This window comes from Xiphophorus maculatus, chromosome 9 (assembly GCF_002775205.1).
Source record: "Xiphophorus maculatus strain JP 163 A chromosome 9, X_maculatus-5.0-male, whole genome shotgun sequence".
In the NCBI taxonomy this organism is placed as follows: Eukaryota; Metazoa; Chordata; class Actinopteri; order Cyprinodontiformes; family Poeciliidae; genus Xiphophorus; species Xiphophorus maculatus.
The window spans coordinates 19,401,043-19,420,181 of NC_036451.1; the positions used below are offsets into that span (position 1 = coordinate 19,401,043).

Below are 19,139 nucleotides of genomic sequence, written 5' to 3' on the forward strand. Positions count from 1 at the left end.
GGAGGTTTACATTAAATAAAGGATTAATTAACAAGCTTGTGACTGCTTATTCTAAAGATTTAACAGTGAAGTGATGCATCAGATCAGGACCGAAGCAAACAGCTGGCTAGATGAACACTTAAGAGTTTACTTTTAGCTTTAAATGGGCAGTATTATGTATTTTCAGGCACATAGTGCCATTTTGCAGCTCAGTCAAGTAACTTTGTTACCTTCAGGTGTTATAAAATTGCTGAATATAAAACATAACTTAGAAGAAATTTGACTTTGCAGTTTCGTGCCTTGAAATTGTACTCTATCTCTTTAAGAAGCTCCTGCTCTTTCCAAAACTGCCTTCAGCACTCAATAATTCATTTCCACGATGCTATTTACAAGTTTTATTAGAAGCATTGGACTGAGAAGTAGTTGGTAGGATAAGCTCAGCATACTCGGTAGTTTCACCATGTGTTTGGTAGTTGCTGCTGCTGCTAGTCTGGTGGAGCTGAGTGGGGAAGGTACAGGGTAGAGCTGCTCTGTGAGGAGGTAGGTCAGCTGGAGACTGGATCTCCTAGAAGGAGGTTTGTGGATAAACAAGTGTTTAAACACCCCCTAGTTGTCTGGATAAATGGATAAAAACTGTTGGACTGCAGCTTTTAATGTGCAATAATAATAATAGAATGATTCAGCCTTAATACTATAAGATAAATGGGAACCAACTAATGTGGCGAAGGCTATTCTCCTGTCACATCTTTGCTTACATCATTGCTGACATCAAGAAGTCAATGGTGGGTTCCATTGGTAAAATTAGATTGTGTATGAGATCATCATGTGTTTTCATTATTACAATTTCTATTCTGGAACACTTTTCTAATTTAGATGTCCTTTGTCTCAGTGTTAAAACATAAATCTTTCCACTTCATAATGACCGTGGCTTCAGTATCTCCAGGCTAACAGTAACATGAACGACCCCTACTATACATCTACACATTGCACATTAAAGATTAGATTAATTGTAACTTCAAGGGTAAAGACATTATCTTCGAGGTATTGAACATGGCCGAAAGGTTATTGGCCTTGTCCTTTTGTGTGCATATGCTTTTTACAACCAAAGTCGCAGCTCTTTCCTTACTCAGATCAGAGCTGTGAAAGAAAAACTTTCACCTGCAGCAAAGCTTCAGAAGCTGGCCTCCTCGGTGATCGGAAAGTCTGGCACATTGCTGTAGTCGCAGCACTGCATGCATAATGCCCTCAGAAGCGGAGCAGGCAAAGTGAAGGCTTCAACATATTTCTTCATATTCCTGTGCACAAGCCATTGATATCCTCACTAACACATGCACATGTATTCAACACTGTCTTTGGGGGAGCAACGCTACAGCCATCTCCTCAGGCAGGCATCAAAGCTTGTTTTCTTGTGTTTCTTTCTCTGCTCCTGGTTTGAATCATGTCCTTCTTTACTCTGTATGTGCCATCATCATTTGACTCGGTGTTTTATCATCGTACATGCAATGCTGGCACACACTCTGTCAACACAACCAAAAAAATCTGAGCTTTACAATAGTATGTGTAGAAGAATGTCGAGAACCTCCATGCACTTATACAGATGACAAAATTTCAGTTCCTCATCTTTTAATTAATGTCCCCAGTGTTAATGATTGATACATTCAGAAAATTGCTTGGTGAAGTTTTACAATGGCTATAAATAAATAAGTCTGAATTGGGATTAGTTCAAGAAGATGCAATAAATCTAAAAATTAGTACAATTTTTTCTTGGATAATATGAAAGAAAGGATAACCAGTCAATAACTGGAAATGATTAACTAAAAATGGTGGTGCTTCTTTTTGTTTCTTCTCTGTTTAGATATGACTCTTTGATTATGTATTTCATAGTAAATTTCATTCTGCTTCTTTTTAACTGTGTGCTGACAAAACCTGAATTATATATAAATAAACATAAATTTGAATAACGCAGTGGTTGCCAGTCTCGGTCCTGCATGTTTTACGTGTCTCCTCACTTCCAAACATTTAACTTAAGTGAATTGGTGATTAAAAGGCCAATTAGCCAGTGAAAAACATAATAAATAGCAGAAGATTAGAGTGGGGTCACAATGTCAGGAGCAGTTTTAAGGATGTGATTCATAGAAGGACTGCACATCACTGATTATTGTCCCAAGGGCAGACGTGTAAAGTCTTATTATCACATGTAAAAGGCAGCAGTGGTAAAAATCATGCACCATAAACAGAACACACAGTATTCTGATATTTGTATGGTTATCATTCTTACAGGTATGTTCATTTAAATGAACATACATGTTGCGTTACGTCCCAGTTGATTTGCCTTAAAGATTTAAAGGGCAGTGTTTAACATCGCATGGTATTTATTGGTATGCAGACTAGCCTTTGAAAAAAGCTCTTTCTCCCATACGCAGATTTATTATTCACACCAGACAGACATTTTCTCCTTGACTGTAAATGCATCACATTTTAAATCAGTTAGATGAAAGCATCTGTTTTGAGTGCTTATTACTTGCTCCAGCAAAAGACAGTCCTTGTGCTGGTAATGACTGCACTCTACAGCACGGGCATGGCATTCCTCGATGATTTGAATGCGTAATTAGCATAATAAATACCTCTGTCATATTCGAAGACTTGCTCCATGAGGAAATCACTGCAGAGAGCAAATCAACAGTTTCCCTTCCTCAGAAGAACCGACAGTAATGTGGATATAATTTTGTATTCATGACATAAATAAATGCATGTGACATACACTTATCCATACTGTTTCACAGTGTGGACTCCCTTTGTGCCGTAGTCACGAGGAAGGAATTCTTAGCAAAGCTCCAGCTGTATAGAATATATAATCTGCTACCCAATAGCTTTGTATTCAACCATGCCCAAGTGGGAAACAACATGTCATTATTACGGACCAATACTCGCTGCGCAAGCTGACAGCCGCATGTAGATCTGCACTGTTGCATGTGCATTGTAAACAAGCTATGAATACAATTTTCCACTATAGCAAAACTATATGTCTAGTGAGGTATAAAATGGAAATGTCTTATTTTCCATTCCAGGACAGTAGGAAATACTTCTTCATTTCAGCTGAGGAGAGAAGTTTGGAGGCTTTGCTCATGCTGGTCATTGGAACATGGTGACAGTGAGGATAAAGATGATGATTCGCCACATAAATGGCCTCCACATGTAATCATAGCTTTAATGGCCATGACGTTATTGTCTTTCCTTTTATCATAAACCCATTATGTGCCTCAGGACATAAATTGTTACAAATGTATTTCCATTTTAATAATTTGAGTTTTTCTTCTCTATGGTTAACCAGAAAGTCTGAAAGATGGTAAAGTTGTTCTATTTACTGCTGTGCTGAAACAGCAGTTGCATGGAAGGGATCAGCAGTCTCAGCTATAGTGCATTGCAATAATATTAGTATCCGTTGATCTACACATCTACTGTTAAAATTTACATTGAAGTCACAATTTTAAGATGTCATGTGGTGGACAAAAATGAACAAATTCTCAGGGGCAAAAATACCGGTCTGCTGGCACGGCCACACTTGGTGTTAACTTGTAAAGTTTTGTACATAAGGTAACATGCCTCTCGTTTTACACATTAGTCCAATGCTACAAGATTCTCTGATTTATTGCTATTCTATTGTGCCATGTAAGAGTAGGAGAAATATATATATATATTTTTTTACCCCTCCAGGGGGTCTTTTGTGGGCTCTAGTGTCCCTTATATGATAGTGGGCTGACAGGAAACGGGGAAGGAGAGGGGGGAAGACATGCGGCAAATATCGTCGGGTCCGGGAGTCGAACCCGCGACGGCCGCGTCGAGGACTCAAGGCCTCCAAATATGGGTTGCGCTAACCACTACGCCACCACGGCACGCCCGAGTAGGAGAAATATTTGGTTGGAATTTCTTGTCATGATAGAAAAATGAAAGATGGTTTTCAACAAAAGTTTGAGACATGCCTCATATTACATATTGTATTCAGGGCTTTTATTCATCTTTGTAAAAAAAGAAAAAAAGAAAAAAAAATCCAATGTAACCAACTGCTTCAGACATTTTTTAGAAAAAACGTTGTGGAAGAAAAAAGCAAAACCACGAAGAACGAGGAGCAAGCAGACAGGTCAGAGATGAAGCTGTGCAGATGTCTAAAGCAGCCGGGTTCAATTATAAAATAATATCTAGAGTTCTGGGAACATCATAGACTGTTCAGTTTATCGTCTGAGAATCAAAAGACGATGGCAATTATTCAAACATATTAAAACATGGCTCTTGACCTAAACTGGCAAAGATGTGAAAAATGTTGCTTTAGCCAAATGAGGCCAATTTAGAACATCTGCGCCCAAATGTCGAACAGTATGTGTGGTGGAAAACTAAAACTGATGCTGCCATGGTGATGCTTTTCTTCCGAGATAAGGAACATGATCAGAATAGATTAGAAGATGGATGGATGTAAATATATGGCAAACTTGGATGAAAAGCTATGATAATTAGAAAGCTCAACAATATTCAGTATAAACATTTGTAAAGCTTGCACAAAAATACCCAAAAGAGTTGGTTTTCAATAAATTCAACTAGAGGGTGCTGAAAAATTAATGCTCCTCTCTCTTTTGTCTTTTGTCAAAAGATTTGAAAATGGTCCAGAATGCTCCTTCTACTTCCCAATCATCTGCTAATTTGTGTTGTTCTACCATAAAGTCCCAGTAAAATCCACAAAAGCATCTGGTTGTAAAATGATAAAATGTGAAAAAGTTCAAACAGTGTTATTACTTTTGCAGGACAGTACTAGTTCCTCCACTGTCGCAACTGGTGAACATACATAAGTGTGCGCTCCCAAAACACTGCTAAGCTTTGGAAAATGAATTTGCTTGATGATGGAGAGGATACATTATCTGGTGGTACAGTAGAGTGCGTGTGGTCTGGGTACACTATAGCTGCCTCCAGCCCTCAAAGTAGGAGCGGCGGTCTCCTGGGTCCTGGTAGGAGAATGGGGCTGAAGCTGCGGTCTAATTCATCACAACTTCGCAGGAAACAAGCAATCGCAGGGAGGCTTCTGGAAAAAAAAAGAAAAGGAAAAGAGGAAACCTTTGCAAAAGACACAAGAAGTCTCACTGGGCCGAGAAAATTCCCCTGGTTGCCATTGTTGTTAACTGTCAGCGTCCTCCATAGCTTAAACGCTCAGACAGAAGTGATATGGAGAAGACAAAAGAGCATAGGAAATAAAAAAGAAGAGTCATAAGTAGAGAATAATACAAGTAACAATATGCGCTGTATTTACTGGCACCTCAGCTTATTTACAGGTCCATTTCAGGGTGTACTCCGTGTGTATGTGTATGTGATTGTTTAGCTGCCGCTCACAGCGGGGTCCTTGCTGAGGTACCGGCTCGTGGGGATATGACAAGCTGCTGAAGGGTTTCCGTGACAACCTGGGTTGTCTGTCCAATCAGGGTGTGAGGGCTTCCAGATTGAGAAGTGGTCCTCTGGGGAGCTGTTCCTCAGCTGGCTCGAAATGCTTCGCCACGAAGAACATCCTTTAGAGGGAGGCCATCACAAAGTGAGAATCCGCTCCAAATGGGTACTTTGACATTCCCCGGCATAATTGGAAGCACTTTCTAAACCGAGGGGTTCTTTTAAAAATGCATTGAACAGCAGAGAACAGGATGCTTGCAATTTTGATTCCACTCATGAACCTCTCTGCAGCAGCCTGTCAGGCTTGTACTATGTATGTTACGACCGACCCATTTGTCAAACTGCCAACTTTTTTATTGTATTTTATTGTGTATGTATAAAAGTAAGAGGCATATTTGAGTATAAGCTACCTGCTCATTCAAGCAAATCTCCTTCTGTAATCTGCCTCTATCTACACCACATCGGTTTCCTTTTTTCCCCACTCTTTTGTTTTTTTTGGGTTGCTTTTTTCTTTTTTTCTTTTCTTTTTTTTTTTTTTGCTCTGAAGTTGCATAGTGGTTTCATCATCCTGAGCAATAGGAGCCAGCGGGGTATCGCGCAAACACAACAGACAGGCTCATTTTTCACAGGTTGACTTCCGAGCTATTCTGCAGGATGTGTCACGACAAACGGCGGATATGTGACAGACTCACGTCGCACCCGTGTCCTTGCATTAGAGAGAGGAGGCACTATATCATGTGTGTCTGTGTGTGTTGTTTGTGACTGTGTACACCTGCATTGGATGCAGTGTTTTTATTTTTCTTTGTTGTTTTTTTTAGTACCAAATAAGCCCACAGGAATGGTTTGCTCCTTATGCGGTAATGTTGTACCTCATTCCCAGCAGGCCTCAGCTCTCCGCCAGCCAACATCACCACCTCCGCCTTGCCCAGCATCGTCACCCCCATCGTCAACGGATTCACCGGCATCCCTCATCAGCCCAACGGGCACCCCGCCGTGGAGACGGTGTACACCAATGGCCTGCCGCCCTACTCCACCCAGAGCCCCACCGCCGCCGACACCCTGCAGCAAGCTTTCACTGGCGTTCAGCAATACACAGGTGGGACACGACGAGGCTTCTGTCGCTGCTTGATCTCACCTGCTCACAAATGCCAGCCGTGTTATCAGCTACAAGTTAATTACCACAGGGTGTTTACAGTGCATCAGAACACGACATCAGAGCGCCTTTGATTGGACACGTTACGCCTGTATGATCGACCTTAAGCATCCTTGACACCGTTCTCTGCAGGATCCCCTCGTTTTTTACACCACCCTCTCTTTATTTCTCTGCGCCTTCTTTCCGCAGCAATCTACCCAGCCACCACGCTGACTCCCATCGGCCAAACACTGCCCCAGCCGCCGCAGGTCATCCAGCAGCAGCAGCAGAGAGAAGGTGAGGGTGAGAGAACGTTATTACTTTCACACTTCACCCATCCCATCCTCCTGTAATGGATATAAAAAGCAGAGATGAGCATGAGAGACCAATATTGCTTTTACAGTGTACACATCTCAATTCTGTGGAATGGGTAAATAGAGTGGAAAGGTTGAGGAAACAATATTACATTTCACACCTAATCTGAAGTAACTTATACATTATATACACCATAAAAATGCAGTATAGCTAGACAGAAAGCAGGGATAATGCAGTTGTATTAAATTTTCTGGTTTTATGATCAACATAGTCATATGTTTTTTTTTTTTCTTTTTTTATAAGTAACAATAAAATTCATTGTAATAAACCTGTAAGAAGCATGCTGCTGCAGCCAAGGGGGACAAGAGTTATGAAAATGTAGAAATGGGAAAACTGGGGCACCTTTCATAAAAATATTTAAAGTGGATCATGGTGATTTTTTTTTCTTTCTTTTTTTTTGCTCACACCTGCTGCACAAGTTTAAAAGGAGGAGGAAGAAAGAAAAACTGTCTGACGGAAATTCTGAGATATTGCTAAAGAGTATCAATATAATAAGTTAGTACGGTATTACATGAATTACAAAAGTGTAAGAAATAGTAGTAAGGAGAATGTGTTTTTGTATTCCCATTGCCATTGTCAAAATGTTCCATCCATTGATCCATCCATCCATATCTATGACTAACTTCCAAAACTATTACTATAAATTCATAGACTAGTTTTGTATAATACAACATTAGACCTTTTGTCTGCATGTTGAGAGGCAGATGTTCTAAGTTTTATCTTTAATTATTCGTAATTTATTCTACAAGCCTTTGAGTTACAGTTTGAGTAGCAAAGAATGGAGGAACGTATACATAAAGCAAACCTATTCTTTAGGACTGTTTTGACCCAAGTACCAGTCTTCAATAAAATGCTAAAAACCACTGAAGATCAGTTAAATAGATAATTGTATTATTTGCTGAGACTGGAGAAAAGAAGTTGGCATGCGTTCCTCTTTTTGTCTGCTCAGGTCCAGAGGGGTGTAATCTCTTCATCTACCACCTGCCGCAGGAGTTTGGAGACAATGAACTCATGCAGATGTTTTTGCCCTTTGGTACAGTCATCTCTTCTAAGGTCTTCATGGACCGGGCAACCAACCAGAGCAAGTGCTTTGGTGAGTTACAAACTGCATGTACAGATCCATTCACAGTTGGTAAATATATGTATAAATTCTTAAAATAAAGCTTCTTTTGTTGCATTTGCATGAACTCACGCTGAAAAGCTGTGCATAATCCAACCTTTAATTTTAGAGAATTTATTGAGTGAGGAGAAAGAAACATTATGTTAAGAAATAATAGAAACGTAATGTTGCAACAATTGATGGTTGCCTAAGAATGGAATGCAGCTGACATTTTTATTTGTGCTTTTTTTTAAGCTAGTCACTTTACAAAAAGGGAAAGATAATATAAAGATGGAAATAAAAATAGAGGTGCAAAATCTCCAAAGCAAACTGTTAATGTGAGGAAACACCACAAGTTTTTTTGTTTTTTTTTTTGTCAGATTTTACCCATGATTCCCAGTTTGGAAATATCTGCACTAATGTCCTCTTGTTGGGAACTATCTACACTGCTAATTGGCACAAATGTCTGTCTGTGTGAGTGGTGAAGTCACAAATCCAACCCAACCTCAATTGAAGTCAATTAAACATGTTTGAATATTTGAGCTGAATTTTGACACAGTCAGGTAGTGTGAACTGATTGCTGAGTTAGCTGTGTTGCCAATAATCACTAACAAAGGAAGGATGAGACACTGAATTCTCCCACTGAGCTCAGTTTCTTTGAATAAATTTCAACCGGGTCAATCGGTGAACAGAAGGAGATTTGAACAACAACATGGTTTTCTGGAGGACTTAAATGGAACAATACACTTCTTTCAGATAAAATTAAGATTAAACACTTCTTCTCCAAGCACTCTAGAACAGAGTGCTGGACTGATATGAAACAAGAATAAGAATAAATATGTGAAAAAGTGCCTTGTTTCTTTCAATGCGCATGGAGTATCTGTGACGCTTTGGGCCTGTTTCTCTTCCAAAAGTCCTGGGAACCTGGGAACAGAGCATGATGTACTATTTGAAACATGAGAACTTTTTAAAATACTGATCCATTTGCACTTTCTTAGTTAAGTGTAAATGATTTGTCATTCCAGCAGGAAAACTATAATATATGGTTATATCAACACAAAAATATTTCACCAAATACCCAATCGACCTTTTCTCCCTGACTTGAATTTCATGGAGAAAGAAAACTTGTGGGATGAGCTAAGAAGTGTTTAGTTGTTTTTGTTGAGCTATATAGTTATGATCATTGTCTTTTATGCATATGTCTCATATCGCTTACTGAAAATCTAATTTGAAAACATTAAAACATTTAAGACACTCTTTTCCATAACCTATTCTGACTGTGACAGCATGTGACAGCCCACAGACTGCGAGGATTGATCGTCGCCCAGACAAACCGACTTGAATTTGCATCTTGATGACTGCTTGTGCTTTGGCATGAGGACCGAGGAAAAGATGCTCCGAGTGCATTGTTTCCAAACTGGCCTGGATGCAGTCGATCAGAGTCAATGTCCTTGTTTCGTTTTGGCAGATGACTGACCCGGAAACCTTCAGGCACTGTGTCAGCATCTTCGTAACTGTTCTGTAACCGCTCGTTTCTGTCGATACCTGCAACTGCTGAGGCCGAACCGCACACCTCCACGCTTCAAGTCGTCATTTAGCTTCAGCAGACTGACTTCACCTCACAGGCACCTGAAGAGCTGGACGGTGACGCTTCATGGGCGGATCGGATTGGGGGTGATTGTGGAGCAGCAATTGTTTTTACTCAAAGGGAACCGCAGAAGCCCAATGAAGTGTCCCTAGTGCTGAATGCTTTTGTTTGAGTGAGAGGCTTAATATTAGATACTCCTGAAAGAAGATCTATTTGCAGTATTGACGAGCAGCTGCAATAGACATTCACATCAAGGCGGCAGCACTTTGGTACAATTAATCTATAAATGAGGAAGAGAGAATACTCTTAAATTGATGAGACTTATCATCAAAACAAGTAGTCTTTGATGAGACTGTGGGGTCTGTGCCTGCTTCAGCTCTCGTTTCACCAGCCTAAATGTGCTTAGTTGCAGGTGGCTTGTAGGAGGTCACATCCTTTCACTGCCGTTGTTCTTTTTTCAGACTTTCATGTTGGCCTCATCTTCTCTGCCAAGCTTTCACCCCTAATGGGCCGAACCAGATCCAGGAAGGCCAGCCACAGTCTCTCCCAGGTGGCTGTGGACGCGCAGAGGCCCCTGTTGTTTTTTTCACGGGTCATTAACTGTACCTAATGGCACCGCAGACACAAGGGAGAACATCAAGCAGAGACACACTCCGATGCCGTTTCTGGTCCCTGAAATCTGAAAGCTTACTTTTTCTACTTGATGGAAACAGTATATTCAGCGTAGGTTTGAGGAGTGGGGAGTTTTGGAGGAAGATGTGCTGATGGGTTTGCGTCTACCTCGAAACTTGTCAGTTTGGTTTTTTTTTACATTGAACTTTATTTTACCGTTTCATGCTAGACTTGTTAGCTGAGTTTAAAATATGTTGCTTTGCAAAGCTCATACATGCCTTTGGAGCTTTTGAGGGTTTGACCCATTATAACCACACACTTTGAGAATTGGGATTTTATGTCAAAGACAAAGTAGCAATTACTTTTGAAGAGGGTTGGAAGTGGCAAATGGTTTAAAAATATTCATACATTTGTATTCTGGCCCCCAATTCAATATTTTGTTAAATAACAAAATCTTGCTGTCTTGTTGCCAGGTGGTGTAATAATACCCAACCAGCATTGCACATCTAAAAACTGAAACTTTTTGTATTTTTCAAAATGGTGAAAACTCAGTCACAGATCTCACAATTAAAAAATAGATCTGGACTTTGACTGGGTCATTCTAATACACTTACTATACCATAATCTGAACCATTTCCTTGTAGTTCTGATTGTATTCTTTTGGTTGTTGTCATGCTGGGAGGTTAAACTCGGCCCCAGTCTCAAGTTATTTGCAGCTTCTGACAAGTTTTCTTCCAGAAAACAAGTCTCCTGTCTCTGTTTAAATAAAGCATCCCCCTGTATAATCTTATGTGTTGGTCAAAATGTATTTTTTATTCTCATCTGACCAGAGCACTGTCTTCCACGTATATTTTTTGTGTGTTTCCCTTTACTAATATACTTCACTTTGCTTTTGTTTAATATATAGTTTAAAATATCGACATTTGTTACTGTAATGTGATATAAAGTAAAAACGTGCCCAATAAATTATATAAATTCAAAGCATCATGGTCAGCATGGTCTGTAATATTAAGCACTTTTACTTAAACTCTTTTAGCTGGTAATTATTTTCTATTTTCCAATTTTCAAATCTACTCATTAATGGAATTTTTTTGTTAGCAAGAATTAGTAATCTGATCTTTTGTTTTATTATTTAACTGAAACAGGCTGTTGCTTTTCATACTCTACAACATGTGCCTCAAAAACCACAGAGCAGCTTAATATTACATGTCTCCTGTACAAAGGAGTGTGATGTGTTTTGGCAGCAACAGCTCCAAACATGTCCCAAAAGCTCTTTCTTTCACATAGTTACTTTTTTGGCTTAAAGCTTATTTTGGGCATCATCCTGACCCTTTCTTCTTGTAAGTTTAATAAATTTGATCTGTTTCCTAACAGGTTTTGTCAGCTTTGACAACCCTGCTAGCGCACAGGCAGCTATTCAGGCCATGAACGGCTTTCAAATCGGGATGAAGAGGTTGAAAGTCCAGTTAAAGAGACCGAAGGATGCCAGCCGCCCTTACTGACACAGCCTACCTTCAGTATTCACTGCAGCAGCACAGGTAAGCCCTGAAAATGGTGGGAGCCATTTATTATGTAATGAAACTATGTAATTGTTTCAAAATACTGCAAAACTCAAAGGTTTATAAATACGAAGCTAGGGATGTATTCACTCCTGACACATTTGGTTTGCTTTAAAAAGACCAGAGTTCATTTTGTCCATTGGTCTGCACCTTTAGTGCAGGTGTGAATACTCTTAAAGGAGAGCCATTATGTAAAATTTACTTTTTTTAGCTTCATGTCATAAAGCTGTGCTCTGTCCCACCACCATGATTTCTGTCCAATGGGATAGATTTCTTTATCAATTATAGCAAACTGCACCAAGAGCAAAAAAATAAATCTGCTTTTGGTCCACACTAAAGAAGTGGACCCAAAGACTTTCCCAGTGTGAATACACCTTTAGATCTCACCATCAACACCCATGTACCTTTAAACAGTCGCCTAGCACTCTTAAATTGTAAATAATGCATGTACAGAAAGCAGGAGAAGGCGATAAAGAAGAGCAGCAAAGTCCTTTCAGGAATTCCTTTCCCCAGTTTGTCATGTAAATAAAAAATGACATTTAAAAAGAGTCCTGGAGGTCAAACAAAGGTCAGGGAAACTTTCCAAGAGAAACTTAACGTTCTACTATGCGACTGAAGCCTGACAAAGTGTGACTTTGCTTTGGAGAATCGGGAGTAGAATGTAAAAATGAGCATCTAAAGAAGCTTTACAGAATCTGAACTGATGAGTAAAAATAGAACCTACAGTCTGCACTAAGCACAGATATGTGTGCAGAATTTTTTTATCATTACAAATCCTTAACTTTCTAGTACAAAGGTATCAAACATGCTTGAGCGGTGATGTACCAAAGAAATGAGGTACATTTGACTGACAGATGGGCCAAGGAAATATCACTTCATCCTGTAAGATTAGAAAAAAAAGGAAAGAGGAAAAGCAAATGTTAAAAGAGCTTTAACATTTGACAGATGTTAAAGCTCTCTGTCAAAGCTTTAATAGATAGCTTTGAAACAACCCCTCTCTATGAATCCTATAATTGTGCATCATAAATAAGAGAAGAAAATTATATATAGGTTCTTAAATATTTCACAAATAATCAAAACAGTGTGGTCTGCCTTTATGTTTAGACACCAGAGAAAATTATTTGTGGCTACTAAAACTGTTACCTATTCTTTATTGCAATAGATTCAGATTCAGCTTCAATTGTATCTCAAACAAAGCAGGAGCTCTACTCAATTGGGCGAGCAAAGCTACGTAGACAGCAATATTCATGTTTAGCCATGAATTCTCCATTGAGCTTGACTTCAACTAGGCTCTTACAAAACAAAACTTTTTTTGTTTGTTTTTTTGTCATCTAAATATCAAAATATTGGTGTTTTATTGTCTTGTGGAAAGTTGAAATTCTTCCCAGGCCCCAAGTCTTTACTAAGTTTTCTTTTCCCCAAAGCATGATACAGCCATCATCATGTTGTACCACCAGTTATATCAGCACAGATTTAATTACGCTCTATTAAATAATTAAGCCTGGTTCACACAGCAAGATAATTAGGCTGATTTTTGACTCAGTTTTCCCCTTCTTAATATGTAAAGGACACTCCGATTATCGTGATGGCTACCATCTGCGATGTATTAGGGGTGATCTAGTCTGCTTGGAAGGGCATCAGTAGCGCTTCGACCTCAAATCGGGGATATTTAACCTGTTGGATTGTCTTGGTCTGATATCCCAGCGTGTGGGGTGTTCCCTGAGGACAAACGAGCATGCAGCCTGCTATCTGTGATGTGTAGCCAATCAGAGAGCAAAGTGATGGAAACACAGAGGAAAATCCGCAAGACAGCACACGAAACAACTGCCACTGCAGAAAGTCAAGTGGAAGTTGCAGACAACTTTTTTGTATATTTTCCCTGTTAAAAATTGCCCACAAACATGGTTTCTTTCTGGTGAGTCATGCAGCCAGGTTTTTTGTTTTTTTACGTGTTTGAATGCAGGAAATCTGTTTGTGTGTAGTGCGTTGTTTTTGTTGTGTGGCTGTACACCACACACACACACACACACACACACACACACACACACACACACACTGCTAGAGCTTTGATTTTCTCTTTGTCATGTCTGGGGTCTCTCAGGTTTTGAAAATCAACCGACAATTTTAAGATCTTGCCATGTGAACCAGGCATTGGGTGACTTCTGAAGCCAATTGGTTGCTTTGAATGCAACTGCATGCTGCAATCTTCAAATATATAGTGGTAATACACTTTGAAAGCTATCTGTTAATTTCATTCCACTTTGAAATTATGTCACCTCGCCCCCCAACATACACACACACACATGCACACGCCGCACAACCTTGTGTTTGAAGAAAACCCTGATAGCTTCTACAATTAGCAACATTTTGAAAGACATGGGCATTATGCAAACAAAGCACAAATATAAACTGTTGATGGATGCAAAGGGGACATATTTAGAGCAGATTATTCCTAATGATATCACTTTTTTATATATTTTATGGCCCAAAATATGACAGAAGTGCATTTAATAAGATGCATTCATTTTCCAATTAAATGGAAACTATCTTGAATCATTTCATTTTGGTTCAAGATATTTAAAGTCAGGGGACATTTTTCGCAATGTGGGTCCTGTGATTTTGTCCTACCATTTTAAATCTCATGTGTATTGTCAGTAAATGTAAGGCTAAGCATAGAATGTGCAAAAATACGGAGTCCAGGGGTTGATTTTATTATGGGGCACATTGTGGGCATATTAATTGTGGGAAAAATCTGTCATCATTGTGATTGACAAAGACGGATTCAGTGTAATGGTCTCTTCAGACCATTACACTGATATAATGGAGCCATACTGAAATATCCAAAGTTTAAAGAAATGGATCTTTGGATTGACAGTTTAATGAGCAGTGAAATTTAAAATCGCTCCTTTCTTTTTTTCCCTTCTTTCTCTGTGTTTCTTCTTCTCGCTTCTTTTTTCCCCAGAGTTTAGAGGACACACGTGAAGATATCTGGGAGGAGGTCAGCTTTTTTTCTTTGAGAGCAAGCATATGTTTTAAAAAAATCAACACGTGAGGAGTTTTGGGAGACATATCAACACTTATCAACACAAGAGGATACAGGTTAGAGCAGTAACAGGAGGTGTGGCAAAAGGAAGGCGGAAAAACGGCGCTTCGATGGGGACTTAACAGCAACAGATGGCACAGAACAGCGAGAAGAAGGAAAAACTGGAAAAGAGACACGACGGGACTGAACAACAGAACTTTTTCTTGTTAAGACTTGAATTGTTAAGTAAGCAACAAACAAAAAAGCAGCAACAACAAATAGATTTCTATATACATATTATATACACACATATATATATATATATACATATATATATATAAGGAACAAAGAGGCGCTTGTGGCTTTTACTGGACAAATGAGGGTTAAAACTTGAAGATAAAAAAAAACAGTGGAGAAAAGAACCAATTCTACACGTCCACTGACAGACTTTCTTTCTCTTTCCCTCTTTCTCTTATTCTCTCACCATCTCTCAGCAAGCGCAGAACTATGACTCTTGGAGGTCACTGAGGTTTCCAATAGCAAAAGTAGAACTGCAATTCTTTCACCCCTAAGGGACCAAAGGACCAAACATTTTTATTGTTCTGAACAGCGATATATATATATATAGTATTAATGATACTAATACTACAAACTACTACTAATAATATTACAAGTTAAACTTAAGAAGAAATACTAGCTTCAGGTTGAAAAAAAAAAGAACAAGGGTTTTTTTTTTTGGTTTCCTTTTACCTTTATAGCTACTGGGTTGGAGAAGAATAAAAGCAAAAATAGAAAATGTATAAAAAAAATAAATAAATGAAGCTGTACTATTTTAGCAGTATAGAAGATATGGGTTAGGCATTGTGTCGGGCATGTTCAGATATGTTTATTTATTTATTTATTTATTTATTTTCCTGATACATCAGCATTCCCAGCATTTCATCTCAGAAGCGTAATCTTTGTGTTTTTGAGTCACGTTTTTATCAAAAGGGGGAAACAAAAGTGTTGAAGCAAAGAAAGGACAGAAGAAAAAAAAAACTCAAACAAGACCACAAATACCAACCTCAGTTCAATTTGAAATCCTCTATCTTCACTGCGAATCATTCCATGGCATTAGTAAACGCCTTGACAGGGCAGATGATCTGACCAGGAACCACTGTGGTGAAAGTGCCACCTGTCGGGTCGTTCTTGGGTCGAGCCCTCGCCCACTGCCAAGCCGCTCCAGCTGCTTCCAGCAGGTGAGAGCAGAAACGCCCGCCCCTCCCATCACTTTTCCTCCTTCACGTCAAAGTGCCAGTGTTACTGTCTATTAACAGGGATCATCAGTGGATGAGGGAGCCCTGAAACTAAACCAGGACATAATTACGATAATGATAATATTGATCAGACGGAAGCGGCGCTGCAGGGGCCAGAAATGCACAATCGATTGTCACATTGGCAGTTCGAAGAAGCTGAGTGACAGAGCTGATCCGAGTCTCACTGCAGTCTTTTTGTCTCCCTTCATAGAGTGCTTGCAAAAGTGTTCATATTTGTCTTAACATATTTTCATGTTATAGCATGAAAACATGCTAAAACGGGCTTAGGATTTCTACCACAGGAAAAAAGAAAAAGACACAGTCGGGACGTCAAGTGAAAACTTAATACCCAAACTACCACACACTTCACCTTAGAATGGGCCATTCTAACATTTTTATCGAAATAATTATTTTTCTTGCTATAGCTGTATATTTGATGATGTCCCAGGTTTTTTTGTAAATTGGAGTCTGCATTTAAAGACACCTAAGCTGTTTTTGTTTTGTTTTGTTTTTTGTTTTTTTTAGGTAACTGCGCATTATAATTGCACAGTTAGAGCTCATACACAGTGAAAGACAGCTTGGCATTAACAGCTACTGCAGGTGAAATTCAGACCAAAATGATCCATCAATTAGAGAGCAGGAGGCCTAGAAGTGCTGCTGCCTCTTCAGAAGGACAGTTTGCCGTCAGCGATGGTCAGCCCCGGTGCGGTGATGACGTGCCACGGCATGCTCTGTAAGACACGATCTATCAACTAAACCAGAGTCATCCTGATCTGAGAAACACATTCAGTTGATCTGAGATGAAATCTTTCTCTTCAAAGGCTTCTTTTAGACTGATTAACTCCTCCCCTCCTCTTCTTAGTGAGGCTTTCTCTCTCTCTTTTTTTTCTTCTTAAATGCCATTCCATGACTCAGTTTGCTCTTTGAAGCCTTTTGCCCCCTCAGGACTCACTTGAGATTTCGGCGCTTTCATCGACGTTCCAAACTTTAGGCACATCAGCACTCCGGACACTGCACCGCAGCACTCGTCCTGCAGAGACTTCAGACAAAAAGAGATGACTTTGCCTCTGTGGTTTGGTTACAACAAAAATGTTTCCACTAGAGCGACTCTCCAGATCCTGACGACTGTACCCCTGCGTTTGATTACTTTTGGCTCAGCTGCTCTTTATCCTCATGTGATTCCTGCTTCACTGGATCAGAGTTGTTATTATTATTATAAGAAAGAGGGATCAGGAATCTCAGTAGGTCTCACTGCTGTTCATTGTACGTTGCTCTGCTGCCAGCAGTGTGTAGATGCTGTACGAAAGTGTTTTGTTACATATGCCTTTTGTCATCATGAATTGCCAAATTATGCAAGCATATCCATTGCAGTTCCTCATCAGATTTTAAATATGTGCCAGATTTCCTTAAAATGTAGTCTTATAAATATACTTATCTTAGAAAACTCTTTAGCAGATTGAAATATTTGATTTTGTGATATAGGATACCACTGTAGGAAAAGGGTCAGCTCCCTCTGAAATGATATACGATATAGATTTCCTGTGAAAAGGTTAGATTTCTTATATATTTGCCAGAAGACAGCTCCTTTCCCTCGGCGAGTAAATGTGAGTTTCCATGCTCGCTGTCAGGGCGAAGCAGCTTTAGGAAGCTGTGATATATGCCCTGCTTCCTCTAGGCCATCCAGAGCCTTGTAAACCCCTGTCAAAATATGTCTTTCTCATGGGATTTCTTCTCAAGAGAAGTTTTTTTTTTTTAATTATTAAAATCAAATTAGATTTGGCCTTGAAAACAGCTTGAGAAAAGCAAATTAAAGATGACAGGTGGAGCTGAAATGGAATGTTTTTGAATTATGTTAAGTTCTTTGATGCACACTCTTAGAAGGAAAAGGACATAAAAACATATTTAAAAAAGAATGATTAATCCACAATGTGAGAAACAAATATTGCCAGAGTTTGGCCCCTTGAGATAAGAACAGGTGCATCAGTCAGTGATCACTGTGCTTACTGTGAGTTTCAGGGAAGTTTAGGTCGTCAACATCTGGGAATGGCTTATAAAAAGGGAACTGGCAGTAGTGATTTCTATAGTTTTCTAATTAAGTTGCATGCGATTGAGCTAAAATTGATCTCTTACATACTTTTCACTCTTGCATCCATTGTTTTTAAAATCATTTCTTCTGTTAATATTTATCATGCTACCATGGTGCCCTTTTTTTAATCTTCTGAGCATGCTCAATGGGGGCCGGGAGGGATGAAGATTATGAATATGGTATTGCTCGTATTAACAATATGATTCTTTACCTATTGTTTGAATGCTGAGGATAGTAGCTTATTATAAATATGAAATCTTGTATAATATGAAAAATCAGCACAGGACCCTTTTTCTTTGGGTTACGTAGAGGTTAGGGGGTTCAGACGGGGAAGGAGAGGGGGGGGACTCGCTTTATAAAGACATTAACTTTCTGGTTTCTCAGCACAAAAGCGGACAAAGACAGAGAAGCAGCAGTATGATGAATCTCAGAACCAGTCTTTAAACCGGAAGGATACAACAAATGCTGTTTACAGGTAGAACTTGTTTTTCTTTTAGGTTTTTTTTTTCTTCTTTTTTTTTTTTTTTTTTAAGCAGAGCGCCACCTGTTTTTGTGGCAGCATCAGTACAGCATGGATTAACTGACAGGGAAAGCAGTATCTTTTTATAATAAAAAAAATTTAAATAATAATGAATAAAAAAAATGTGTTCTGTATTAGCCTGAGAAACCAAACTTTTTTCCCCTGTTAAAATTTCTTAATACTTGCTGCTTAGATTACTTCATATTAATAATTGATGATTTAATAATTTTATAATTAATTACCTGGTCAAGTGTGTAACTTGATGTTTATTTATCAATTTATTTATTTATTTATTTGCTACTTATTTAATTTATTTATTAATTTGTCACTTTATTTATTTTATGGTTATGGTAAGATAAAGATATGTGTCAAAAAGAAATGGTTATTGGAACTTTTCTCTTGTTCTCTCCTTTTTTTCCAATTTTACAATAAAAAAAATCAAACTGGG

At 38.9% G+C, this 19,139-nt stretch overlaps 1 protein-coding gene across 11 annotated transcripts in view; it reads left to right on the plus strand.

Moving 5' to 3' along the window:
- Positions 1-19,139, plus strand: part of celf5 (CUGBP Elav-like family member 5) — a 247,541-nt gene extending 228,402 nt beyond the window's left edge. For 4 of the 11 annotated variants that reach the window (XM_023339700.1, XM_023339705.1, XM_023339704.1 and 1 more), the window contains exons 8-12: positions 6,284-6,499; positions 6,746-6,838; positions 7,860-8,003; positions 11,584-11,747; positions 14,731-19,139. In XM_023339700.1, coding sequence (XP_023195468.1) covers positions 6,284-6,499; positions 6,746-6,838; positions 7,860-8,003; positions 11,584-11,711 — 581 coding nt within the window. In that variant the 3' untranslated portion in view covers positions 11,712-11,747; positions 14,731-19,139. The remainder of the gene's footprint in view (positions 1-6,283; positions 6,500-6,745; positions 6,839-7,859; positions 8,004-11,583; positions 11,748-14,730) is intronic. The other 7 variants (XM_023339701.1, XM_023339706.1, XM_023339707.1 and 4 more) reach the window with 3 other exon arrangements.